The 27,765-nt window shown below is 39.0% G+C and overlaps 1 protein-coding gene across 4 annotated transcripts in view; it reads left to right on the plus strand.

The window, feature by feature from the left end:
* Window positions 1-27,765, plus strand: part of PRKN (parkin RBR E3 ubiquitin protein ligase) — a 1,246,455-nt gene that overhangs the window by 604,361 nt on the left and 614,329 nt on the right. For all 4 annotated transcript variants that reach the window (XM_026504660.4, XM_057311210.1, XM_057311211.1 and 1 more), the window contains exon 5: window positions 5,672-5,755. In XM_026504660.4, coding sequence (XP_026360445.3) covers window positions 5,672-5,755 — 84 coding nt within the window. The remainder of the gene's footprint in view (window positions 1-5,671; window positions 5,756-27,765) is intronic.

Genomic DNA, 27,765 nt, shown 5'->3' on the forward strand with positions numbered 1-27,765 from the left:
ACCACTGACTGGGGGGTTGAAAGAGCAAAAAATGCGGGGCGCCTGGGTGGCACAGCGGTTAAGCGTCTGCCTTCGGCTCAGGGCGTGGTCCCGGTGTTCTGGGTTCGAGCCCCACATCAGGCTCTTCTGCTATGAGCCTGCTTCTTCCTCTCCCACTCCCCCTGCTTGTGTTCCCTCTCTCGCTGGCTGTCTCTATCTCTGTCGAATAAATAAAAATCTTAAAAAAAAAAAAAAAGAAAGAGCAAAAAATGTATTTACTCATGATTCTGGAGGCCAGAGTTCCAAGATGAAGGTGTTGATGAGGCTGGTTTCTTCTGAGGCATCTCTCATTGGTTTCTGGATGGGTTATCTTCTCCCTGTGTCTTCACGTGGCCTTTTTGTCCATAAGTGTCCATGTCCTAATCTCCTCTTCTTATAAGGACACCAGTCGTGTGGGACCAGGGCCCACCATAATGACCTCATCTTGACTTACTACCTCTTTAAAAACCCTGTTTCCAAATACAGTTTCATTCTGTAGGGCAGTTAGGACTGTGACATATGAATTTTGAGGGAACACAATTCAGCCCATAAAACTCCTCCCAAAGATTCCTCATGCCCTTTTGTAGCCCGTCCCGTGCCCCCCCAACCCCAAATCAACCACTGATTTGTTTGCGGGAACAAATAAATGGGAACATGAAGTACATTCTATTGCAGGTTTTGCTTCCTTCACTCACGTAATTTTGAGAATCATCCATGTTACATTTATAAGTTATATGATACTATTTATTGCAGAATAGTACTCCATTGGATGGAGATACCACATTTTCTTTACCCATCATATTTTGATAGATATTTGGGTGGTCCCTAGTTGGTGGCTATTATGAATAAAACTATTATGAGCACATGTATACAATTCTTTGTGTAGACTTGTGTTTTCATTTATCTTGGATAAATGTCTAAAAATGAAATTGTCAAATCACTGATGGTTATATGTCTCACTTCCTAAATAATGCCTAAAGGTTTTCAAAGGGGCAGTGCTATTTTATATTTGCATAAAGAGGGTATGTGTGTTCCAAATGTTTTGCATATCACCAGTATTTTGTATTGGCATTTTTTTTTAGTATTATCTATTTGAATGGGTTACTCAGTTCCTTTGTAACACTGGCTTCTGTCACTATTCCATAAAATCTACAGGATAAAGGATCCTTCTCTCTTTCCCGTAACTATATTATCAGGTTTTAAGAAATGTTCAATACGTATTTGTTGAGTGGATGAATATTTTTGTTCAGAGGAGTTTTTCTCTGCTATTTTCCCTGCTCTCTATTTAATGACTGCACTGTTGAGCCTCGGGTATCATCACAGCACTGTGCTTCACTTTATGAGAAGCATAGGAGCTTTGAATCCAATGAGGGAAGATGCCAGAACAATGTACACTGTATGGATGGAAATAGATGATTTAGAGTTCGAAGCCGCATGCTCTGGAAAGTGACATAATCCCTGGGGAATGGCTGGGTAACAGGGAAATTGAGAAAAAAGTAAGAAATGAAAAACGCAGTGGGCTGAGTCAGGTGCCTTGGAACTGACCAATTATTGCTTATCTGTCTACTAAATTAAAAATAACCCTACTCAGGGACTTCTACTTTGAGAAATAAGAAATACTACTTGCAACAGTTGCCATCTTTCGGTGGGCAGGCGTTGGGCAAACATTAAAGTTGTTGTTTCAGTTAGTGTTTGTGAAAGCCCAGTGAAGAAGGTGTTTAAACCCTCACTTTTCAGAAGAGGTGGAGAAAGCTGGAATGAAACTTATCAGGAGCCTAGAGCTAATAATTGGTAGAATTGGGATTCAACAGTGCTGTGAACTTTGAAGCTTCTTCTCTGGAACACCGTTTTGCAGACACAAAGGGAAAGAAAAGAAGGAGGCGCTGAGTGTAGCAGTTTCAAAGACAGTTTTGCTGTCATGATATACTAGAAGTATGATTTTCAAAATTATTTTAACCCCGTCAGTTTAATTATATGACTTAAATGTTTGTGCATTCGAGAGGATATACTAAATACAACACATTTGATAACTTGAAATAATTGGTGAAAGCATAGTGTAAGTAAAAGTACTATTAAAAAAGCCCTTTTATTTTATTTTTTTAAAGATTGTATTTATTTGAGAGAGAGAGAAAGCAAACAAGTGGGGGTGGGAGGGGCAGAGGGAGAGAGAGAAGCAAGCTCCCTGCTAAGCAGGGAGCCCTTTGTGGGGCTCCATCCCAGGACTCTGGGATCATGACCTGAGCCAAAGGCAGACACTTAACTGACTGAGCCAACAGGCGTCCCTACAATAAACCTTTTTAAAAACTGCAAATGCCAAGATTTTATAGTAGGATTTTGGAAAACAGGATTTGCAATTTTTTTAGATGGCAATATATATGCCCATCTATGAAAAGCAGGTTATAGAATTTATTTAGATAATTCAGGGGGAAAAATAAACCTCTTTTGCTATAACTGTTTTTCTGGATCTTGTCAGAGTGATATTTGGATAAGAATTAGCCAATTAAGGGGTGCCTGGGTGGCACAGCGGTTAAACATCTGCCTTCGGCTCAGGGCGTGATCCCAGCGTTATGGGATCGAGCCCCACATCAGGCTCCTCCGCTATGAGCCTGCTTCTTCCTCTCCCACTCCCCCTGCTTGTGTTCCCTCTCTCGCTGGCTGTCTCTATCTCTGTCAAATAAATAAATAAAATCTTAAAAAAAAAAAAAAAAAGAATTAGCCAATTAAGTACCTCAATTTTCCACTTGATTGGACATGCAAGACATAGCAAAAATGACTTGTAGATTAGTATTACAATTTTTAAAAGTAAATTTTAAGACTCCTCTTTACAAATTTAGTCACTGCTTTTCATGCCATCAAGTCATTTTTCTGAATTTCTGATTTACATGTACCATATAGATGTGCTTAACTAATATTCTTCTCTATGTTTTTCTTTCGGTGGTAATATTATCAGGAGAAATCCCCAAACGTCATCTCTAGTTGCAGTTTTCCACTCTTACTAATTCCAGCAGCTTGAATCACTGCATTCCAAAACCTCGGATTCCACAGGCCAATGGCTCTAAGGTTTTAATTGAAGTAATTTCTCACTTGAGACCCAGGATACAACTGCTTCTACAAACTGGTGACATTATACGGTGGCCAAAATTCTTCCATAATGTGTGTTTTTAAAAGTGTTTTTCAATCAGAACTTGGAAGATTTTGTTTACCATAGGTCCAGGGTTGGCACACTTCCTCCGTGAAGGACCAGGTAGTAAGTAGTTTAGGTTTCACGAGCCATGTCCTCCGTGTTCTGTTCTTGCAGTGCAAAAGCAATATAGACAACGTGTGAGTGAGCAACCACAGCTGTGCTCCACTGCAGTCCACTTGTGGACACGGAAACCTGAATGTCACTTACTCTTCATATGCCATGAACACTGTCCTTTTTGTGCCTTTTAACCATTTGCAAATTTAAAACCATTGTTTTTGCTGTTTAGAAACAAATCCTAGGCCGGATTTGGTGAGCAGGCCATCGTTCGCTCACCCCTGCTGGAGAAGCTCAACTAATTTATGTATTCTCTTAGTTGTATAACCAATATGGGGCAAATGAAGGAGAAAGGTTTTTACTTATTTTTTTTTTAAGATTTTATTTATTTATTTGACACAGAGAGAGTACAAATGGGGAGTGGCAGAGGGAGAGAGAGAAGCGATGTAGGACTCCATCCCAGGACCCTGAGATCATGACCTGAGCTGAAAGCAGATACTTAACTGACTGAGCCACCCAGGTGCCCCAAGGAGATAGGTTTTTAAAAAGCAGCCAAATGATTCTTTATTAAGACATGTATTTCACACTGTTCTGCCATGTTTTTGTTTGTTTGTTTGTTTGTTTTTAGCTGTCTTTCTACAATTCTTTGCCTTTGATAGATTAAATACATTTCTGTGGGGGATTCACTCCTTGACAAGGCTGTCGTGTGATATGCAGTCCTTTTTTAATCTTGTCATCTGGAGTCCTTGGTACCCATATATATAGGCTATTAATTATAAATGCTTTCACAATGCATCTGTTAAAATACAGTATGCAACAATGAACCAATTAACATTTTATGTTTTCTAAGACTAGAAAGGAACTACGTTAAATCTGCTTCGTAATGGCATAAATTCACTGGAATATTTGTTTCAGTTTTCAGGATGAATATCGCACTAACGTTCAATATCCATGCTATGAGCAGTATGTATAAACTAGCACATTTACTTCATTATGTCGAACTCCTATAGTCATTGGGATTCTATGCGGTTTTATTACTTATGTTATCTGCTTATGGTTTGAGATCAAGAGGCAAATTGTGACTGAGTTTTCTATAATTTCCTTCTACAAAACAGGGATTTATCAGATTAAGTAGTATCTTATGTGACAATTATAGGAGTTGTCACATAAACACTTTCATTGCTTTTTGGACTCTGAAAAATTAAGGCATGAAAAATAAATATCTGTAATATGTACAGACAGTTTCGATTCATCTTAGACTTTGATGCAGGGAGTTTTCCTCTGAGCCGTGACATGCAAATGGGACCTAAGCCCTGCACCTGACGATTACTGCTCCTTCTCCATCCAGGCTGTGCCAATGTTTGATTTCTCTCTCACCGTTCCTCCTGCTCTAAGTAGGTCAGTGCTTCCTGAACCAGCCTCGGAAGGAATGTTCCATGTTGACAGAGCAAGGAAGCAATGTCTTCGTGTTTAGTTAATGGTTATCCATGACAAAATGGATTTCCTTTGCAACAAAATGGATTTCCTTGCAAAAAGGGACTTTTCCAAGCCTCACGTGTCCTACTGTTGTCAGCGTCCACCAGCCACAGTGCATGAGCCAGTCCTTGGGCTGCTGTCTTGCCTGAGACCAGACTGCTCAGTTCTAAGGACAGGAGGCTAGTGTCCCGGATAGAAGAGGCCCAAGAAGCCGCTCCTGTTAGAAGTGGTCAGTGCTCATTTTTAACTGTCGTTTTCCTGGTGCCTCCGGAGAAGGAGGAGGTACGGGAGCCGGCTCAGCCTGCCGCTGTGACAGGTCAGGTGTGCCTCCACAGGGTCCACGACTGCCCTCCAAGGTTCCTTTTGAGTGTGGCTGCATGGGTGTTTTCATTTAAAAGTCATCAGTTGAGGGGCACCTGGCTGGCTCAGTCGGTTCCGCGTGTGCCTTCTGTTCAGGTCATGATCTCAGGGTCCTGGGACCGAGTCCCGCCACATCCAGCTCCCTGCTCAGCTGGGAGTCTGCTTCTCCCTCTCCCCTCACCCTGCACATGCTCTCTCCTTCTCGTTCAATTAAATAAATAAATCTTTAAAATAAATAAATAAAAGGCATCAATTGAAATTGCAGTGAACTTAAGAAAAGTATTTCAGCTTTTAAACAATTAGATTAACTGCAGCGGGGAGACGACCACATGTGAATGTGAATGGATCAATAGGCTGAAGATCATCGTAGCGTGCTTGTGAAAATAATTTAGATCTACTGGATCCCCCAAAAGAATCTAGAGAACCTCCGGGTTCTGTAGATTATATTTTGAAAATCACTGGACTACACATTACTTTTATTATCATTTTATGATATCAATAGGGTTTAGAAAATGTACGAGGGAGTACATTTGTGTTACATTTCATGTACTAATAAGTACATGTTGTTTTTTCTCAAAGGGTCCATCTTGCTGGGACGATGTCTTAATCCCAAACCGGATGACCGGTGAATGCCAATCTGCAAACTGCCCTGGGACTGCCGCCGTAAGTACCTGGTTAAATCCATTTTTTTCATTACGGCATCTTCAGTGGTTAGTAGGAAATTAGAATAGAGACAGGAATGCTAACTGATTTTTCTTCCATCTGATAGTGTTCAGCAAAAGTGTCATCAGATTCAAAGCATTTTTATAGTCACCCCAAATTCTACCTTGTTCATTGCCATCCAGTGTCATTTTCCCAGAGGCTTAACCTCTCTGGGTGACTGTGTTGAAACGTGCCAATTTAAACCCCTTACAAAGTGATATTCATGGAATATAAAGAGGAGCCACTTCAGAGCCTAGCAAAAGAAAGTAACAAAGATATAAGGTTAATCTTTGTGCCAGTGCTGTGATATTTTGTATTTATATTCCGCATTGTTCAAAATCGCGTTCTTTTTCTCTTCCTACCGTTCTTTTTGTGACATAGTGTAGATGAGCAGCTCTGCAAATGAATGACCCTCTTCTGTTCTCTGCAACCCCCTTCCCCTTTGCAAACATATGCCATAACTTGATGTTTTATATAGAGCAGATATTTCTTAAAAGAGATCCTAAGTAGTGAAATTATTTTTTAAATCATGTTATATGCTGATCATGTTTGTAATTTGTATATTGTTTTGCTTTTTACCTCAAAAATTCCTGGATCAATCATAATCTGGTTGTATGTATCTCCTGAGCTGTAAATCCTGTTACGGTGCCAACCCAAATGTCAGCGTTAGTTCACAAACTGTCACAGCCAGCTGGCAGTTCATTTCTTCTCTAAGGAACAAAGTCTGTCAATGGCAACAGGTGGAGTGTTTGAGCTAGAACCATTAGGTGCGCCTTTTCTCCCCAGTCTGCCGCGCGGTGGCAAGGTGCGGAGGGGGCAGTGAGAAGCACTAACAGTCATTTTCCATCAAGCAAGGGCGAGGACCATAAACAGATTTTTATTAATGCAAATCCTGAAGAGAAATAATGACACATATATCGAGGCATCATACAGTCTTGTAAGTTTGCTACTGAGATGAAAGCAAAGTGTATATATTTACGGGGCAGAGTTCTTCAGTACGATTACATACACATGTATGCATGCAAGCTCAGTATGTGTGTGTTACAGCGCGCCATATCTCTTAATTACAGTTACATGTCCTAATAATTATATCTCCGTCCATTGATCCATTCACCCATCTACACACGCGTGCATCGTCTGTTATGTGTAACACTGTGGTCTCTGTATCATCTTTACAGTAATGTGAGATCCTTTGAAAACCTACCTCAATTCTTGACAGTCCGACTGCCTCTCCTGGACCTTGCTATTAATTGGCAGGATTCAGTCACAGCAGAGTAGACACTCTTGCATCTTTAAGGATTTAGCTTCAAATCAGTCAAAGGGGGAAACTGTGTTGAGTGGGATTGAGAATCCTTTCTTTTGCTCATTGCATATTCTCACCTTAGATATCAGTACATGGAATTCAGTGTAAATGAAGTTATATTGCAGCTCTCTCTCTGACAGCAGTGTGAGCCGATACACTTCAAAAAGTTTTCAGTACACACCGTATAAAAATACTGCATTAAATTACAAACATGTATTTTTAAAAGAATGGCTGTGCCAACAACATAATAAGGAAAAGTATATATGTCAATACTAGGAGAAAGCTGGACCCCGGAGGGGACACTGTCAGGTGAAGTGTGGCGGCAACGACTGATCACTGGGGGCTGGAGCCTCAGGTGGGCTGGTGTCCACAGGAGGCTGCAGCCGAGCTTATGGCTTCATCGAGGTGGCAAATGAAACCACAGAATCCTACATAGAGCTAGTACCCATAAAACGGGATACCCTTGTGGGGTCCGCTGGAAAGGAAGGGGCTGGCTTCCCAGCGAGGCGGTCTGTGCTGGCCCCTGGCTCACTCTGACCTCCTGGTCGGTGTTCCTCACCCTTGTGCTCTGCTCTCCTGGCCGCCCAAGGTCTCATGATGGACCAGATCCTGGCAAATTCACACTCCCCAGGAGGGAGGAAGCCCCTACCCACCCTCCCCGACCACTCTAGGATTGCAGACATCATCCCCAGCCCAGGGTGAGGTCTGGACTTAGAATTAATTCTGAATCCAGACAAGAAGGTCTGTCCACAGAGCCCTTCAGTGTGTTTCAGGGACCCTCCAAGGAGTGATGCAAATGAGCCCACTCCATGGTGTTGAGGTGTGCGCTGCTGGCCCTGAGGACCACCCCCCTGCAGCGGGCAGCCGTCCATTTCTCTTTGCAACCCACCCCAACAGGACGCCCATGTCAAAATGTGACTTGTGATCACATGGTGTGGGGCATCCTGAGGAAGTGGGTCCAGAATCAGGTGATTCACAAGCCAATTGAAATCATCACAGCCATCAACTACAGACTTAAAAAAAGAAAGAAGGAAAAAGAAAAAAGAAATCCATGAAACATGGAACCTTGCCCAGAAGCTGCCAGCAGATGCCCCTCCAGTTCCCTTGACCACCTGGTTGAGTTCTGTGCCTAACCCAGTAACAGACAGGGAGACATAGGGGCTGCCTTCTTGGATGACACGGGTGGCTGCTATACATGCCAGCACAGCCAGGATGGAGAGGAGGGGTGGCTTCTGCTGTGGCTGGGGGGTCAGACAGCTGTGCCCGGGGAAGACAGGGAATGCAGCACAGCCCTTGAAGGCTTGCACACAAATGGCTCTCGTGGTCTCTCTGCACTGCTACGCTGGTGCGCGGAGTTGAATTATGACCGAAGGCTTCCTCCCAAAGGCTGTTCTCCTAAGGCTGCTCTCACGTGGGAATGCATTTCTTCAGAGCAAGGACACGTGCTGAGTGAGTTCCCCCCTCCCAGGGCCAAAGATCCTCTCTGCTGTTAACCACCAAGTGTGTATCTTCTGCCAGAAGCATCCCCCATTGGCCGCACAACATAAACCCCTACCAGCATGTGACCTTTCTGATGACAAGTGACACAGGAGCTCCAGAAGGAGGCTTTCCCACTCCAGTGCCTTTCTGCAGTGTGGACTTCCAGAAGGAGGTGGGGGCTTTGGCTCTTTCCTACTCACTGCACTCAGACACCTTTCTGTGCTTGAAACTTTCTGGTGCCAAATATGAAATGTATTTCTAATGAAGGTTTCCTCACTGGAGTTACCCATAGAAGGCTTTTCTCTGCTGAGCATTTTCTGAGGACACCTCACACTCCCAACCTTGTGGGGTTGTGCTCCTTGTGAATTGTCAGGTGGTAAATAAGGGCTGCTTTACTTGGAAGGCCTCTCTGAACCCCTGGAATTTGTAGGTTCAAGGCTGGGTCTCATGTGCCTGGGCCAGGTCAAGTCCTTTCTGGCCAGCGCCCAGGCCTACTCAGCACACCCCTGTTGTGGAACCACGTGGGGTTGGAGGCCTCAAGTCCCAGTGGGACCAAGAGTGCAAAGTTGTCCCGTGCACACACCGTACATGCCCCCTGGGCCCTTGTCCAGAAGCCCCTCTCCTCCCAGGAGAGGCACACAACCACACCCTCAAAGATCATTGGTCCCAGCCAATCTCATCTCCATGGCTATCATCGGAGCCTGGAGCTTGGGCCTCCTCGGGAGCTGCCATGTACCCTCCTGGGAAGCAGCATCTGGCCGGTGACCTGCTCAGTCTAGTGCTTTCCAACATCAAACTCTTTAAGCTGAAGTTGCATTTGAATTGCCTAGGATAACCATCTAGGGGATTGAAATAAAATACAGACATCAAGAGTCAGTGGCTTAACCAACTGAGCCACCCAGGCGCCCCTCCCAGGACAGCTTTTGAAACCATTTTAATTGCCTATAAAATCGGTTTTTAGGGGGAAAAGCATTATTAAAAATTTTATTTGTTTTTTTCTTTCTTTTAAGTTTTTAGTTAATTCCAGTTAATTAAATGCAGTGTAATATTACTGTTAGGTGTACCATATAGTGATTCAGCAGTTCCATAAATCATCCAGTGCTCATCACAAGTGCACTTCTTGATCCCCATCACCTATTTCACCCATCCTCCCACCTACCTCCCCTCTGGTGACCATCAGTTTGTTCTCTATAATTAAGTCTTTTTCTTTTTTTTAATTTAAATTCAGTTTAATTAACATATAGTGTATTATCAGTTTCACAGGTAGAATTCAGTGATTCATCAGTTGCATATAATGCTGCCCAGTGCTCATTACATCACGTGTCCTCCTTAATGCCTATCACCCAGTTACCCCAACCCACAATGCCCCTCCCCTCCAGCAACCCTCAGTTTGTTCTCTATAGTTAAGAGTCTTTTATGGTTTGTCTCCCTCTCTGTTTTCCTCTTATTTTATTTTTCCTTCCCTTCCCCTTTGTTCATCGGTCTTGTTTCTTAAATTCCACCTATGAGTGAATTCATATGGTATTTGTCTTTCTCTGACTTATTTCACTTAGCATTATACTCTCTAACTCCAGCCACATCCTTGTAAGTGTCAGAATTTCATTTTTTGTGGCTGCATAGTATTCCATTACATATATATTATATGTATATAATATATATTATCTATATAATTTTTTTCATTTGTTTCTGTGTATTTTTATTTGTTTTTTCTTTATTTCTTGGTTGACCCATTCACTGTTTAGTAGAATGCTATTTAACCTCCATGTATTTGTGGTCTTTCCAGATTTTTCCTTGTGGTTGACTTCTAGTTTCCTAGCATTGTGATCAGAAAAGATGCATGGTATGACTTTGATCTTGAATTTGTTGAGTCTGATTTTGTGCACTAATATGTGATCTATTCTGAAGGATGTTCTGTGTACACTTAAGAAAAATGTATACTCTGCCGTTTCAGGATGGAATGTTCTAAATATATCTGTTAAACCCATCTGTTCCAGTTCTATTCAAAACCATATTTTCCTTGTTGATTTTCTGTATAACTGATCTGTCCATTGACGTAAGTGGTATGTTAATGTCCCCAGCTACTATTTTGTTATTATTGATTAATTCCTTTATGTTTGTTATTAACTGCTTTATGTACTTGGGTACTCCTGTGTTGGGTATATAATTATTTATAATTGTTATATCTTCTTGTTGGATTATCCCCTTTATTATTATATAATAATAATAATACATATTTATTATTATGTAATAAATATATTATATTTATTAAATTTATTAAATAAATTATATGATATTTATTATTATATAATAATAATGTCCTCTGTCTCTTATTACAGTCTTTGTTTTAAAGTCTGTTTGTCCAATGTAAGTATTGCTACTCCGGCTTTCTTTTGACATCCATTTGCATGATAAATGTTTCTCCATCCCCTCACTTTCTAACTGAAGGTGTCTTTAGGTCTAAAATGAGTCTCTTGTAGACAGCATGTAGATGGCTCTTGTTTATCCATCCTGTCTCCTTATGTCTTTGATTGGAGAGTTTAGTCCATTTACATTCAAAGTAATCATTATAGATATGTATTTATTGCCATTTTATTCCTTGTTTTGTGGTTGTTTCTGAAGATTTTCTTTGATTCTCTCTTGTCTTTCATGTTTTGCTGATCTTCTTTAGTGATATATTTGGATTTCTTTCTCTTTATTCTTTGCATATTTATTAGTGGTTTGATTTTTCTTGTAAGGCTGGTTTAGTGATCATGAACTCCTTTAGTTTTTGTTTGTCTGGGAAACTCTCATCCTATTCTCATCCTATTCTTTTTTTTTTTAATAAGAGGATCTTTTATATTATCTTTTTTGTATAATAATTTTTATTATGTTATGTTAGTCACCATACAGTACATCCTTAGTTTTTGATGTAGTGTTCCATGATTCATTATTTGCATATAACACCCAGTGCTCCATGTAATATGTGCCCTCCTCAATACACATCACTGGCCTATCCCAATCTCCCACCCCCCTCCCCTCTGAAGCACTCGGTTTGTTTCCCAGAGTCCATAGTCTCTTGTGGTTCATTCCCCCTTCTGTTTACTCCCCCTTCATTCTTCCCTTCCTTCTCCTATGGATCTCCCTGCTATTTCTTATGTTCCATAAATGAGTGAAACCATATGATAATTGTCTTTCTCTGCTTGACTTATTTCACTTAGAATAATCTCCTCCAGTCCCATCCATGTTGCTGCAAATGTTGGGTAATCATTCTTTCTGATGGCTGAGTAATATTCCATTGTATATATGGACCACATCTTCTTAATCCATTCATCTCTTGAAGGGCATCTTGGCTCCTTCCACGATTTAGCTATTGTGGACAATGCTGCTATGAATACTGGGGTGAATATGGCCCTTCTCTTCACTACGTCTGTATCTTTGGGGTAAATACCCAGTAGTGCAATGGCTGGATCATAGGGTAGCTCAATTTTTAACTTTTTAAGGGACCTCCACACTGTTTTCTAAAGTGGCTCTTCCAACTTGCATTACCACCAACAGTGTTAGAGGGATCCCCTTTCTCCAACTCCTCTCCAACATTTGCTGTTTCTTGCCTTGTCAATTTTTGTCATTCTAACTGGTGTAAGGTGGTTATCTCAATGTGGTTTTGATTTGAATTTCCCTGATGGCTAATGATTTTGAACATTTTTTCATGTGTCTGTTAGCCATTTGTATGTCTTCATTGGAAAAGTGTCTGTTCATATCTTCTGCCCATTTATTGATTTCATTATTTGTTTCTTGTGTATTGAGTTTGAGAAGTTCTTTGTAGATCTTGGATACCTGTCTTTTATCTGTAGTGTCATTTGCAAATATCTTCTCCCATTCCGTGGGCTGCCTCTTAGTTTTTTTTGACTGTTTCCTTGGCTGTGCAGAAGCTTTTTATCTTGATGAAGTCCCGCAAGTTCATTTTATTCTGAATGATAGTCTTCCTGGATAGAGTATTCTTGGCTACTTATTTTTCCCTTTCAACACTTTGAATATATCATGTTACTACCTTCTGGCTTGCAAAGTTTCTGTTGAAAAATCTCCTGCTGGCCTTATGGGTTTTCCTTTGTAGGTTACTGTCTTTTTTTGTTTCGTTGGTTTTGAATTTTTTTTCTTATTACTATATTTTGCCATTTTAATTACTATGTCTTGGTGTGGGTCTGCTTTTGTTAATTTTAATGGGAATTCTCTGTGCCTTCTGGGTCAGGATAGCTGTTCCCTTCCCCAGATTGGGGAAGTTTTCAGCTGTTATTTCTTCAAATAAATTTTCTGTCTCCTTTTCTCTCTCTTCTTCTTCTGGAACTCCTACAATACAAATGTCTTACATTTGATAGAGACCCTGGGTTCCCTAAGTCTATTCTTGTTTTGCATAATTCTTTTTTTCTCTCTTTTGCTCAGCTAATTAACTTTCCATTACTCTATCTTCTGTGTCACTAATTCATTTCTCTGCTTCTTGTACCCTGCTGTTTACTCCATCAAGTGTGTTTTCATGTTGTTTATCGAACCCTTTATCTTTGCTGTTATTCCTTATCACTTTGTTAAGGGCCTCCCTCATGTCTTCCACTCTTTTCTCAAGTCCAGTGAGTATCCTTACGATCATTGCTTTAAATTCTCTATCAGGCAGGTCCCTTATATCTCTTTTGCTTAGATCTCTGGCCATGGCCTTGTCCTGTTCTTTCATTTGAGATAAATTTCTGTCTCCTCGTTTTGTCTACCTCTCTGTGTCTGTTTCTCTGTGTTAAGAAAGTCAGCTATATCTTCTGATCTTGAAAGTAGTGACTTTATGAAGAGGTCCTAGAGTGCCCAGCAGTGCAGTGTCCCCTGTTCACCAGAACCTGGCGCTTCAGGGGAGCATTCTATGTGTGTTCTTATGCCCTGTGGTTATGTGAGTTACTTTTCCTTTTAGTGCACTCACCTGAACAGACTGTCTGCCTGTCGTGGAACAGCCCATTGAGGAACAGCCCGTTCCTGATCTTGCTTTCTGTGGTGTTGGGTGGGAGCCAGCCAGGCCAGTCTCAAGGGCGTGAGCCCACCTGGGAACTTGGGAGCAGGGAGGCAATATTAGCAAAATTTGTGTTGGACCACTTATCCTATACCAGATCTTGCAAAGTGCTGTGGTGGCTGGGGGCTGTGTGCCATGATGGCCTGTGGCATGAGGCTGGGCCCTGCATATGATGCTGGTGGAAGGCGCATGGCTCAGTGTGGCGATGTGGATGGGCACTGCATGGTAGTTGTACAGTATTAAAGATTTTTTAAAAAGCATTAGTAAAAATAGATTTGTTAAAAGGTCCAATAACTCAGAAAGATATAGCAATTTAAAAATTGTATGATCTTAGAAACATGATCAAACCCAACATATATTAAGGACAAATTGTCAGGATTAATCAAGTATATGGTTAAATCTGGCATGAGGGCAGGAGATAGTAACATTAACCTCTGAGGGGCTGGGAGCTTCAGCAGCGTAATCAGGATGTATGTGGCAAATCAGTACAACCAGTGACCAGCATTACATCATGAACATGGCACCCAACACCGGGAGATGCCCCCCTTTTTTTAAGCATATGTAGAACATTTCAACAACTGATCATGTTTGGGGGCATTAAGGCATTAAATGACACTTACAGAAGCATAATCATAAAAGTCTCTGAAACATGGAAATTAAATTAACTTAGTAAAAATCCTAATGGAAATGAAACCAAACAACAATGAAAATAAACCACATATCAAATTTTTGGGGATGTTGTTAAATTAGAATTTAAAGGAAGTATTTAGGACCATCAGTGCTTATTTTATAAAAGAAGAGAGTATAAAATTATTTAAACATATTTTTTAAAAGGTAGAAAAATAAATGGTCATATCCAACTATTTTCTCTCATTTTTAGTGAACACAAAATAAAGGAATTGAAGGCACGTGTGCTTTTTTGTAACCAGTGGCTGGCAGAGCTCTCAGTGTGAGAAATTTAATTCATTATTTCTCTTTCTTATCTTAAAACATTGTGTGTATGTGTGTGTGTGTGTGTGTGTGAATTACATTTTCTCAATGCAGCTAAATATTAACATTAACTTCTGTGCTTTCTAAAGCATTGTGTGTGGTGTTTATTTCTTAAGGAGGTGAGAATATAGGCATTTTAAAGTAGTTTGTCATATTTAAATTTGCAGGGTATTTTAAGTTTTTGACAGTATTTTATACACTATATATTATAGTCTCATAAAAAGTTAAATTTCTGTCACTTGAGAAAAATAGCCATATACTTAAAATTCAAAAGAGCAAGTCCCTAATGTATTCATAATTAATATTTATACACTTAAAGATAATCTGACTAGATCATTGTAAATAGCAGTGAAATCTGACCTTGGTTTTTAAAAGTACAAATATAAACTTGACCCTAACTACACTTTAGATAGAGAAATCTGTACCTAATTCAGTTTTACACTAATCACTGTTATCTAAGGAAGGAGCATTAGTTCTGAAAGGCATCTTACCTTTTTATAAAAAGAATTCTAGTCAGCTCAGGGGGTATATATGCTTCCGATTTAAAGAGGGACAAAAAACTCAGGATTTTCTCCATTAGTGAAATTAAATCAACTTTGGATATGGCGTAAGACTTTAAATTTTCTTTGTAAATATTTTTTATGTTTTATGTATGATACCTTAAACAACAAAGGCATTTGCGTTTGTCCATACACTGGGGTTATGTGACTGACTTAGTTGCACACATGTAGGCTAAGGCATACCCTGAAGAAGTCCTGTTCTCTGGGTGTTATTTCTGAGTTCCAAATTATAACCTTAAAGTGAGTATTCCCTGTTCATCAAACACTCCCCTGTGGAAAGCTCTGACTTTGTAGTGCTTTTGTGGTAATGAAGGGTTTCTAAGCCAACTGCGAGAGTGTTGCCTTTTCCCTCACACCTTGTAATTGGACAGCAGGGTTTAGGAGAAGGGGATAGTTCCTTAGATGATAAGGAAAAAAATTAAATTATGGCTTTATCTTAGTTTGTTCAGGCTACTATAACAAAAATACCATAAACAGGGTGGCTTATAAAAAACCAAACATTTATTTCTCACAGTTCTGGAGGCTAGGAAGTTCAAGATCAAGGGCCCACTTCCTGATTCACAGATACCATCACATGGTGGAGGGGACAAGGAATAGTTCTGGGATATCTTTTGTAAAAGTTCTAATTCCACTCATGAGCTCTCTCCTCGTATACTCTAGTCACCTGCTAAAGAACCCACCTCCAAATACCATCACAATGGGGATTAGGCTTTCATATATCAGTTTGGGGGGAACACAAACATTCAGTTCATAGCAATCTTCAAAGTAATAAATGGATCGAGGTTAGTATTTCTGTTCTTGTTAAGGAGTGTTGTTTTACTACTTAACAGCCTACAAATACGTTATATTTTATATTTTTGACTAGTAATGCTTACCTGAAATTCCATGTAAAATACTGTATTTTATGTTTAAAATTATTTGACTTCGATAGGTGTTAAACTCTTTTACATGGAACTTTTGGTATTTATCAGAAACAGTTGAGAAAGACCTCTTAAAATAGCTTGAATGGTATTAGATACTAAAAACTATCCCCTAAACTATAATAAGTAGCATAATTATTAAACTTGATGTAATTAATGGAGAACTCCATCTTATCTAACATGCGATTTATTTCTTATATTTTCCCCCAGTTGAGCTCAGTATATGTCAACTGGAACATCAGTTTAACTAAAAGTTAATATTCAGAGTCTGTATCTCTGATTTCATCTTCTGGGGAGATGTTGACTAAAATGAAATGAATAGTAAATAAGAGTCACCTAATACTGAACAATTTTTATAGAGAGAGCATTTGCATAGTAGTTTATGTCCAAAAAGTTTCTAATTAATGTTTTAGTTGAATCAATCACTCTCCTCAAAGGGATCTGTGTTTCTTTTAGTTGTTTCTATTGTTGTTTTAGACTTGATTAGAATCTCACAAAATGAGACTCAAGATGTCTCAGGATGATTTCCTGGTGTAGACTATATGTTCTTATTTTTTCCAGTATCTTATAATAAGGAAAAGTTGGCTCTGTTTTGTTTTTAAGAAAAGACCTCAGGTTGACCAGGTATCCCTGAGATAGTCACAAAAGATAGTGTTTTATGCAAGATGTAAAAGTTGCTGCAGGCTCCACAACCTTCTGTGGCTAAGCCCATCCTCACAACACAGTAACCACAGACATTTCCAAATACGTAAACAACTCCAGCCCTTGTGGCTTCTGTCCCAGAGGGCAGCTGAGCACTTAAGTGTGGAGGGAGGAGAATAAAAGCAGAAGGAAAAGAGGTGAGGGCATATGGTCCCCACTCATTCTGCTCTGATGTTTGGTCAAAGAGAAATGGTCTCCCTGTCCTTCCACTGTTCTCAGCAGTCATGTTTTCTTAATTCTAAATAAAATTGAATTGTGAAAGCTTTGAAGTCAAACTCCGATTATGATTGAATGGTATCTAAGCGTGACAAAGTGGTCTTTGTTGTCTGACATGCAATTTGGGTGACAAACTAGAAACTTAGAGCATTTTTCAAAAACCGATCAACTATTCAGACTCAAGGACAGTTCACTTCTAAACTATGTTTTTAGCACTTGAGAACAAAAAGTGTCATTTTTAAAAATTAAGGTAGAAATTAGAAGATAGATATTTTTATGAGTTAGTGAAGATTTTGCAAATTTAAATGAAAAATTTTAAATGTTTATATGTAAAAATAAATTAGTCTATTATGAAAAGAAGTGTCAGTTTTTAAGAGCACTAAAGAAATTGAGGTAGTTTTTAAGAACCTAGGGGTACTTGGGAGGCTTAGAAGCCAAGAGTCAATTCAGTTGAACTGTTTTTCTGTGCTATAACCCCCCTTTTGTCTGGGCTCTTTGATAACTTAGTGGAAAATTATATCAACAGCCATCTCCATGTAATTGAAAAAGACTCTTGTATGCTGTTCCATGAAACAAATCTTCAAGGAAATAAAACCAGGTACCAGAAATTAGTGCATGTGTATCGGAACCCCTATATACACAAGATAACCAGTATCCACACCAAGTTCCCACACATATGACCTTGGTTTAGTTGATGATGTCTTTGTTCAAGCAAATGTCCAGTTTCTATAACATATATTTTTAAATATTGAAATAATTCCTTGCCTCCTCAATTCCAGGAAACTCCTGTTCTGTGTGAATTGTCTTTTTTTTTTTTTCACTTGAGGACCTGTGATTCTCTGTGTTATAATTTGTATCTCATTTTGTATACAAAAGAAGAAAATCATGCCTCTTATCACTATACTGCGTAGGATGAGCAATTTAAAATCTGCTTACTATCTCCAGAGGCTTCAAAAGTTACTTAATTTTTCATCTTTCCATAGAACGATTCCAAAGCCAGATATGTTAGTAAGAGGCTTCATTGAAGGTTGTGTTATGGCTTTAGACAGGGGCCCGAGACAAAAAAGAAACAGAGAAATTTATCATGATTAATCAGAAAAAGGTGCATTTCTAGACCACTAGGTTTTAGACTGGGGAGAAGGTATATCGATCTGCCAGGAAAGATACCGATAGGTGTAATAAGATAATTTCAATTAGATTTATAAATGAAATTCTGAGAACTGGAGCAAAGAAAGATTAAATAAATACCACTGTAAACATCATCCAACTTTTCAACTGGGATGGTAGATGAGGCCTAACCAGAAATAGCAGAGATTAGGGACTAGAGGTCACTCTGTGATCACCTCCGTGCAGATACACAGGCAGCTAATGGAGTGAGAAGAATAGAAGGAAGATGTGTGAGTGATAGGGCAAGAGAATGAGGACTGCTTCTCGACTGGGAAATAGCCCTCTTGATCCTCAGGCAGGTGATTGATGGCTCTCGGAGACCCACACTTCATCATGCTGTGATGGAGGTCATTAAGAAACCATCATCTCTCTTACTCAGGTCAAGCTAGCACTCAAAAAGTTATCAAGGGCCATGATAAAATTTAGTTTTTAAGATATATAATGAAAAAAACAAAAACAAACCTAAAAGTCAGTTTCCCAAACTTGAGGTTTAGGATGGAAAATATAAACATGGAGATGAAATCAAAACAGAAGAATCCCATGCGCTAGTGGAAACGTTTATTTCCACTAATATTTCTTGGAAAACAAACATAGTTTGGGATCCTCAGGTCTGAATTTCTTAAAGTGAGTAATAATTATTGTCCCCTTAATCCTCAGAATTCACGAAAATAAACGTGAGTGTTTTTATGAGATAAAGAGAGTGCTTTTATGTTTAAAGATAGGAAAGCAAAATATAATTTTTAAAATGTGTGTTTTTCTATTGAAAGAAATATAGTCATTTTTATAATAGGTACTTATTTGTTGTGTTAGTCACTGTGCAGAAAATAAAGACTGGCCTTTAGGAGCTGGGAATCTAGTTGCAGAGATAAGACCTTACAGAAATGACTGCAATTCGGATTCAACAGAAAAAAATTTTAAAAACTTACTGAACCTGTCTTCTACCAGGCACTAGGAATAGAAAAGTGAATATTCCATTGGCTGCTCTCACAGTTTGGAAAATTTTCAGGGTGGAGTCAGAAGTGCAGACACATGGAGATTTTTACTATGAACTAAATATTGTTAAAGATGGATAGGAAAGGGGCGCCTGGGTGGCTCAGTCGTTAAGCATCTGCCTTTGGCTCAGGGCGTGATCCCAGAGTTCTGGGATCGAGCCCCACATCAGGCTTCTCCGCTGGGAGCCTGCTTATCCCTCTCCCACTCTCCCTGCTTGTGTTCCCTCTCTCGCTGGCTGTCTCTCTCTCTGTCAAATAAATAAATAAAATCTTTTTAAAAAATGGATAGGAAAGACTCTAAAAAGACTTCACTTAAAAAAAAAAGTTTATTCACTTGGTGAATAAACAGAGGAAATAAGACAAATCAGTGTATGAATGCCATGAAACAAGCACCAAAAATGCTTGTGAAAGTTCAGAAAAGAGAAATTTCCTCCACATAGATGACCAAAGAAAACCTGGGGGAGGTGCCACCTGAGGGAGGGGTGGTGGACTTTTCACAGAGTGATGTTGGCAAGGTTGAGAGTTTTGTGAGGCAGAGAAAATGACAGGAATAAAGGAATAGAAAATTGAGGGCCATTCATCCCATGACTGACTATTAGCTACCAGACAGTATGCTCGGCTCTCCTGTGTGTGCAAAACCGCCGTTGTCTGCTTCCGTGGAGCTCCTCCCAGCCCTGACGACCTGGCACTGGTCATAAGGGAAGATGAAAAAGAAAAGCACAGGGTGCCATGAGGACAAGGAAGAGGGCGGAATCCATGAGTCAGGGCAGCCTTGCTTGGGGAAGGCAAACTGGAGCTGGGATCTGCAGGCGGAGCCAGTGAACTCCAAGGGGCAGAGGATAAATGTGCACCAGAAGGACCCTCTTGAAAGAGTCGTGCTGAGGGAGGAGCCTTCGACAAGCATCTGGAATTTAGTGGTGACTGAGAAACAAGAGGCAGTGCAGTTTCCTGTGGGGGTGTGTGTTGTTTTGTCTGTGGTTCCCATGTCGAGGACTAAGATAGAAGTAACCTTACCATGTTGAAGTTTGAATATTTTGAAGGCTGAAATAGCAGTCGAGCTGGTTGGCATGCTCTGTGGAGTAAGGAATAAAGAAAAAAAAATCTTGAAGGGAACAAAAACAAAAAAATAGTTTTTATACAATTTGTTTATTGTCCTTGAATCCCTGGGAACGAGTGAATAAAGGTAAATGAGAATTGGCATTTTGCCTTCCTTAAAACTAGAAACACAACATACAAATGGGATTTTAGTTTGGAACCGATTAGAAGCACCACACTTTTCTTGTATTTATTGGGTCATTAAGAGCAGCCATATGGTTGTCTTCTGTCTTATGTGTTCACGTTTCTCCAGTATGTTCCTCAGTGGGAGTCTGTTTAGTGGTTGATTGAAATTCTAGCTTTATCGGCAACTCTCTGTTATCTGTAATTGCCAGAAGTGGATGATCCAATATAAAGGGTGTCCCTTCCCTTCTCTTCCTCCACTTCAATTTTGTCAGACTCACGGGAAAACCAGAGACTTTTTTTTTTTTTTTGCCATTAACTTTTGAAAATATTAGAGGGGCAGAAAATAGGTTACTACGTGAAATAAATTTTGAGTCTGAGAAGCCATTTTTTCCTAAGGGTAATCAAGCTGACTGGAACTTTATGCTGAACAGTTTGAGGAGTGGACTGGGTTCAGAAGCATATCCTTCTGTTTTTATGTGCATGTTAATTAACTCCTGTTCACTTCCAGTCTCCATTTGTGAAGCAAAGATTGTACATCACTGTTGAAATTTCACTAAGTGTTTGTAGGAATTCAGGACTCAATAAAGCATCCTTGTTTTCAGAAATAAAAGATATTCTGTTGAGATCACATAACTGTCAATATCCGTGGATTTTCATATCTTATTCAGAAATGCCTATATTTTCCTGGATCACAGAGCTGTCATTTTTTCTTAGAGTTATCTAATTTATTCATCCTTTACCAGTCTTATAAAAATGAACTATTTCAATCAAGCAAAGAACCAATTCTCCATGTGCTTCTAACATTTCATTAAAACTTACATTGATGTTCACAAGAATTATAAATCTCATTAAGTGACTTTATGTTAAGGGCAATTAAAAATCCTATCACTTAGCACAGTGCCCAATATCTGAAGACCCTTTAGAGAATCCATTCTAATTTAGTACTTAATAGCAAGTGGTATTAGTTATTGTAAGGCATGCATTTAAATTTGGACATTTTCTTGATTGGACGATGAAATGTTTTAAATGCACTCACCGCTAAGGACTGTGGTTCAGTCACATGCTTCAATGAGGAAATGTTTATCTCATATAGACTAAAGCAAATATAAACGGAGAAGAATGCATAGTAGGGTTCATTGCAGGTCAGCAGTTACGGGATAGGATTCTATAAGAATAAAACCACAACAGTAGAAGTACAGAAGTACATTTTATTGGAGCTGAGCCTAGACGTGCTTCTTAGGGATGGCTTTTATTTACTCCTAAAGAATATGCAGTTAATAGAAGTGTTATAAAGAAATGGCCAGTATAGAACAGGATCCATCCATCATGGTGATGAGACTAGATGAATGCTGTGACAATCAGATCTTGAGACAGCAAATAATAGAAAGATTATCCAGACCAGGGGATTAGTTAGGACACTACCAAGTTGTGACTATTCTAAGTTAGGGTTTATAATCCACCAATACTCATCATTACACACTGTTGAAAACATGGCTCTTTAGAAATCGTGGACTGACCTCATATGGAGAAGTAGGATTTAGTCTGAGTCCTTCCCCTATTTTCTTTCTAACCACCACAACTGGGTACCTCTCAAGGATTCTGTCAGCTATCACAGGTAGCTCTCCAAGAGAGAAAACAAAGCTACACAGAGTAACAACCAAACCCCTCCATCATGGTGAAAGCCAATCTCTATTAGAAAAAGGGGGGGAAGGGGAGAGGAAGTAATTAGGGCTAGCTGAATAAATGAAAATTAATCACTCTCTCCATCGGATGTTGCTTTGCTGCTAAAGACGTGTCAAGGAGAAAGACCTCCAGCTGATGAGAATTGCCATGGGTCTGTCCGAAAACAGGTTTTCCGTTTGCAGGTTTAGGGACTACATCTTGCAGCTCAAATCTTGAAGAGACCAAGTCATAAGCTAAAACAACACACAAAATGTATGAACCACATTAGTTGGTTGATTTATACTGTAGAGACAACTTCTCCAACTGCACAATATTCACATCTACCCCCACAGATGTTTCTTTTCCTTTTCCCTTCTGCTCCTCTCCCTTCTCTCTCTCCCTCCCTCTTTCTTACCTTTCTTACCTCCTCTCCTCCTTGGCGGTGCCCAACTATCTGGGCGTTGCCCCAAATCAATAAGCTATGCATCCTGTGTGGTTGTTTCTAAACCGTCTGAGGATTCTTTGACACTCCCCTCATCACACATTGGGTGATAATTCTCCTCCCCTAAGACCTGGGTCAGCCATGGTGATCTGTTCCTGAAGGATAGAAACCAGTAGAAGTGACACTGTGTTCTGAGGCTGGGTCACAAAAGGCAAGACCGCATCTGTCTGTCTTTCTCTCTTCTGAGACATGGATGCTAGGAGCCCTCGGTCAACAGAGAAAATTGGCTGGATTCCATAAGGCCATAATGATGAGAGAGCAAAAGGAGAGGTCACACAGGAACAAGGAGAGGTGACTAGGGAACCCAAGTGTTCCAGCACCCAGCAGGTTAGCCCTCTCATCTTCAACCGCCATTTGTGTGAACAAGAGGGACTTCAGCCCATTCCAGCTTCTGAGTCTCCCCAGCTGTTGACAAGGGAGCAGAGATAAACAAATTCCACCAAACAGTGCTTAAATTGCAGCTTTCTAAGTAAAATAAATTTTTGAAAAGTGTGTAAGCCACTAACATTTGGGGTGGTTTCTTGTACAGCCATAGATATAACTGGAAAGCCTTCCACAGTGTTCTACGTGATCATGTAATTAAACAAAAGACTATGCACACTCTGATATATGAATATGTGTGTGTAGACCATACGCTTATGAAAGGGGGTCCAAGTCAGGAATCAGACAATGGTTTGATGATGAAGACATCAGAGTAGAATCATGATTTGTGAGACTTCATTCATCCTGGGCTAGAATTATTTGTATATTTGAAGTATATCTTTACCTTGGATAGTATTGAATAAACAAGAACTTTCCAGTCAACTCCCCCACTTATTAGGTATCAAGTACACCGCTTAGTCATGCCAGAGGAATTAAAATGCAGTTATATATCTGCCCAGTTTAGTCCTATCATGTCTACCTGAGTTTACACCCTGGTCTTTCAGGTTTTTGCACGGATTTCCCAAGTCACTATTAACAACATATTGACAAATGGTTTTATCTCCTGGCTTACTTTGACAGTAGTCACGCTCTTACAGAAGGCTAATCTTAGCATGCAGCCTCGCACTCAAGCTCATGGGCAGTAGGGTCAGAGAAGCTTGATGTGAATTCTTGTTCTGATATTTACAGGCTGGTGACCTTGGACAAAATCTTTCCACCCCCGTCTGTTTCCTTGTCTGTGAAAGAGAGATGCCAGTGCATTTTATACAAGGTCATTGGAAGGATTAAGCCTAATAAAGGGCATGAAGTGCATACCCTAGAGCCCCTCATGGCAAGGAATCAATAAATTGTAGTTATTATAACCATAGTTGTTGCTATTAGAATGTGTTGACTTACTAGATTTGATCTCAGAAGATGGTTTTTTTCTAGCCTTTTCCACCAGCATTGGAGCAATTTATGAGAATGCCTGTGCAGTTGATTGCCATTTATACAAGCAACACAGAGTATTCAAATTAATAAAGTTTCTCTGACAATAACTTTGTAGCTGACTGTAACATCTGTAGTTCCTTAAATAAAAATGTACTCAATTTGCATTTTATGTAATACATGATTGTAACATAGATAAAATTTTCTACCAGCTAATCTGGAGGAAAAATATTCCATCATCGTAATGATTTAGGAAGGGCATTATTGTTGATCTTTATTTTTTTGAGAACCATGTGCCAGCGTGATTATTATGGTAATACTATGTATTTTTAATTTATTTTACTATTTTTATTTTAATTCCAGTATAGTTACATACAGTATTATATTAGTTTCAGGTGTACAATATAGTGATTCAACAGTTCTAAACGTTACTCTGTGCTCATCATGGAAATACACTCGTTAATCCCATCAATTAATCCCACCCCCCCACCCTCCTCCCCTCTGGTAATCATCAGTTTGTTCTTTATAATTAAGAGTCTGTTTCTTGGTTTCTCTCTTTTTTTCTTTTTCTTATTTTTTTTCTTAAATTCCACATATGAGGGAAAGCATATGGTATTTGTCTTTCTCTGACTTATTTCCTTAGCATTATACTCTCTAGCTCCATCTATGTCCTCGCAAATGGCAAGATTTCATTCTTTTTATGGCTGAATAATATTCCATTGTGTATCTATACCACTTCTTTATCCATTTATATATTGATGGTCAGTTAGGCTGCTTCCATCTCTTGGCTATTGTAAATAATGCTGCTATAAACATAGGTGTGCATGTATCTCTTTTAATTAATGTTTTTGTATTCTTTGGGTAAGAATACCCATTACTGGATGGAAGGGTAGTTCTATTTTTAACTTTTTGAGGAACCTCCATACTGTCTTGCACAGTGGCTGCACCAGTTGCATTCCTACCAACAGTGCACGAAGGTGCCTCTTTTTCCACCTCCTCCCCAACAACTGTTGTTCTCGTATTGATGACTTTAGCCAATCTGACAGGTGTGAGGTGATATTGCATTGTGGCTTTGATTTGCATTTTCATGATAATGAGTAATGTTAGGCATCTTTTCATGTGTCTTCGGTCATCTGTATGTCTTCTTTGGATTAATACCTGCTCATGCCTTCTTCCCATTTTGTAATTGGATTCTTTGGTTTTTTTGGTGTTGAGTTGTGAAAGTTCTTTATGTATTTTGGATACTAACCCTTTATTGGATATGTGGCTTGCAAGTATCTTCTCCCATTCAGTAGGTTGCCTTTGGTTTTGTTGATTGTTTCCTTTGCTGAGCAGAGGCTTTTTATTTTGATGTAGTCCCAATAGTTTATTTTTGCTTTTGTTTCTCTTGCCTCAGGAGATATATCTAGAAAAATATTGCTACAGCCAATGTCAAAGAAATTACTGACTGTGCTCCCTTCTAGGATTTTTATGGTTTCACATTTAGATCCTTAATCCATTTTGAGTTTATTTTTCTGTATGGTGTAAGAAAGTGGTAGGTTTCATTCTTTTACGTGTAGCTATCCAGTTTTCCCAACACCGTTTGTTGGAGAGACTGTTTTTTTTACTATTGCATATGCTTACCTCCTTTGTTAAAGATTAATTGACCATATAATTGTTGGCTTATTTCTGGGCTTTCTATTCTGTTCCATTAATCTATGTGTATTTTTCTGTCAGTACCATACTATTTTGATTACTACAGCTTTGTAGCATATCTTCATATCTGGGATTGTGATACCTCTAACTTTGTTCTTTTTCAAAATCACTTTGGCTATTTAGGATCTTTTGTAGTCCCACACAAATTTTAGGATTGTTTGTTCTAGTTCTTTGAAAAATGCTGTTGATATATTGGTAGGGGTTGCATTAAATATGTAGATTGGTTTGAGTAGTATAGATATTTTAACCATACTTTTACTTCCATTTCATGAGCATGCAACATCTTTCCATTTGTTTGTGTCATCTTCAGTTTCTTTTGTTAATGTTTTATAACATTCACAGTATAGCTCTTTCATTTCTTTGGTTAAGTTTATTCCTAAGTATCTTATTATTTTTGGTGTAATTATAAGTGCGATTGTTTTCTTAATTTCTCTTTCTTCTGCTTCATTATTAGTGTATAGAAATGCAACAGATTTCTGTACACTGATTTTGTAAACTGCGACTTTACTGAATTCATTCATCAGCTGTGGTTTTTTGGTGGAGTCTCAGGTTCCAAATATAGTGTTATATCACCTGCAAATAGTGAAAGTTTTGCTTCTTCCCTACCCATTTAGATGCCTTTTATTTCTTTTTGTTGTCTGATTTCTGTGGCTAGGATTTTCAGTACCATGTTGAATAAAAGTGGTGAGAGTAGAGATCCTTATCTTGTTCCAGAGGTTAGGGGAAAAGTTCTCAATTTTCCCCATTGAGTATGATGTTTGTAGTGGGTTTTTCATATAAAGCCTTTATTATCTTGAGGTATATTCCCCGTACCTATTTTCTTGAGGTTTTTGTTTGTTTGTTTTTTTATCATAAATGAATGTTGTACTTTGATCAGGTTAGGTCATTTATTTGAGATTTTTCTTTCTTCTTGAGGTAGGCCTGTAATGCTATAAACTTCCTTCTTAGAATCGCTGTTGTTGTATCCCAAGGGTTTTGGACAATCATGTTTTCATTTTCATTTGTCTCCATGTAATTTTTTATTTCTTCTTTGATTTCTTGGTTAAGCCATTCATTGTTTAGTAGCATGTTATTTAACCTCCATGTATTTGTGTTCTTTCCGGATTTTTTCCTGTGATTTATTTCTAGTTTCATAGTATTGTGGTCAGAAAAGGTTCGTGGTATGCCTTTGATATTTTTGATTTTGTCGAGACTTGTTTGTGGCCTAACATATGATCTATGCCAGAGAATGTGCTATGTGCACTTGTGTCTTCTGCTGTTTTAGGACGGAATGCTCTGAATATATCTGTTATAGCCATCTGTTCCAGTGTGTCATTCAAAGCCACTGTTTCCTTGTTGATTTTCTGTTTAGATGATTTTTCTGTTTATGTGAGTGGTGTTAAAGTCCCCCTACTATAATTGTACTATTATTGATTAGTTCCTTTATGTTTATTATTAACTTTTATGTATTTGTGTGCACCCATGTTGTTATATCTTCTTGTTGGATTGTCCTCTTGATTATTTTGTAGTGTCCTTTGTGGTCTTGTGTTACAGTCTTTGTTTTAAAGTCTATATTTTTTTGGGGGTGCCTGGGTGGCACAACGGTTAAGCATCTGCCTTCGGCTCAGGGCGTGATCCCAGTGTTATGGGATCGAGCCCCACATCAGGCTCCTCCGCTATGAGCCTGCTTCTTCCTCTCCCACTCCCCCTGCTTGTGTTCCCTTTCTCGCTGGCTGTCTCTATCTCTGCAAATAAATAAATAAATAAAATCTTTAAAAAAATTTAAAAAAAAAGAAAAAAATAAATAAAGTCTATTTTTTTTCAATATACGTATTGCTACCTGGCTTTCTTTTCACATTCATTTTATATTAAATGTTTCTGCATTCCCTCACTATCATTCTGCAGGTTTTGTTAGGTCTAAAATGAGTCTCCTGTAGGCAGCGTTTAGATGGGTCTTGTTTTTTATCCACTCTGGCACCCTATGTCTTTTGATTGGAGCATTTAGTCCATTTACATTACAAATAATTATTAATTGATATATATTTATTGTCATTTTGCTACTTGTTTTATGGTTATTTTTATAGTTTTTCTCAGATCGTTTCTTCTCTTTCTCTCTTTTGTGGTTTGCTGCCTTTCTTTAGCGATATACTTGGATTCCTTTCTCTTTCTTCTTGCATATCTGTTACTGGTTTTTGATTTACGGTTACCATTCAGTT

Source organism: Ursus arctos, unplaced genomic scaffold (assembly GCF_023065955.2).
Source record: "Ursus arctos isolate Adak ecotype North America unplaced genomic scaffold, UrsArc2.0 scaffold_13, whole genome shotgun sequence".
Classification (NCBI taxonomy): domain Eukaryota; kingdom Metazoa; phylum Chordata; class Mammalia; order Carnivora; family Ursidae; genus Ursus; species Ursus arctos.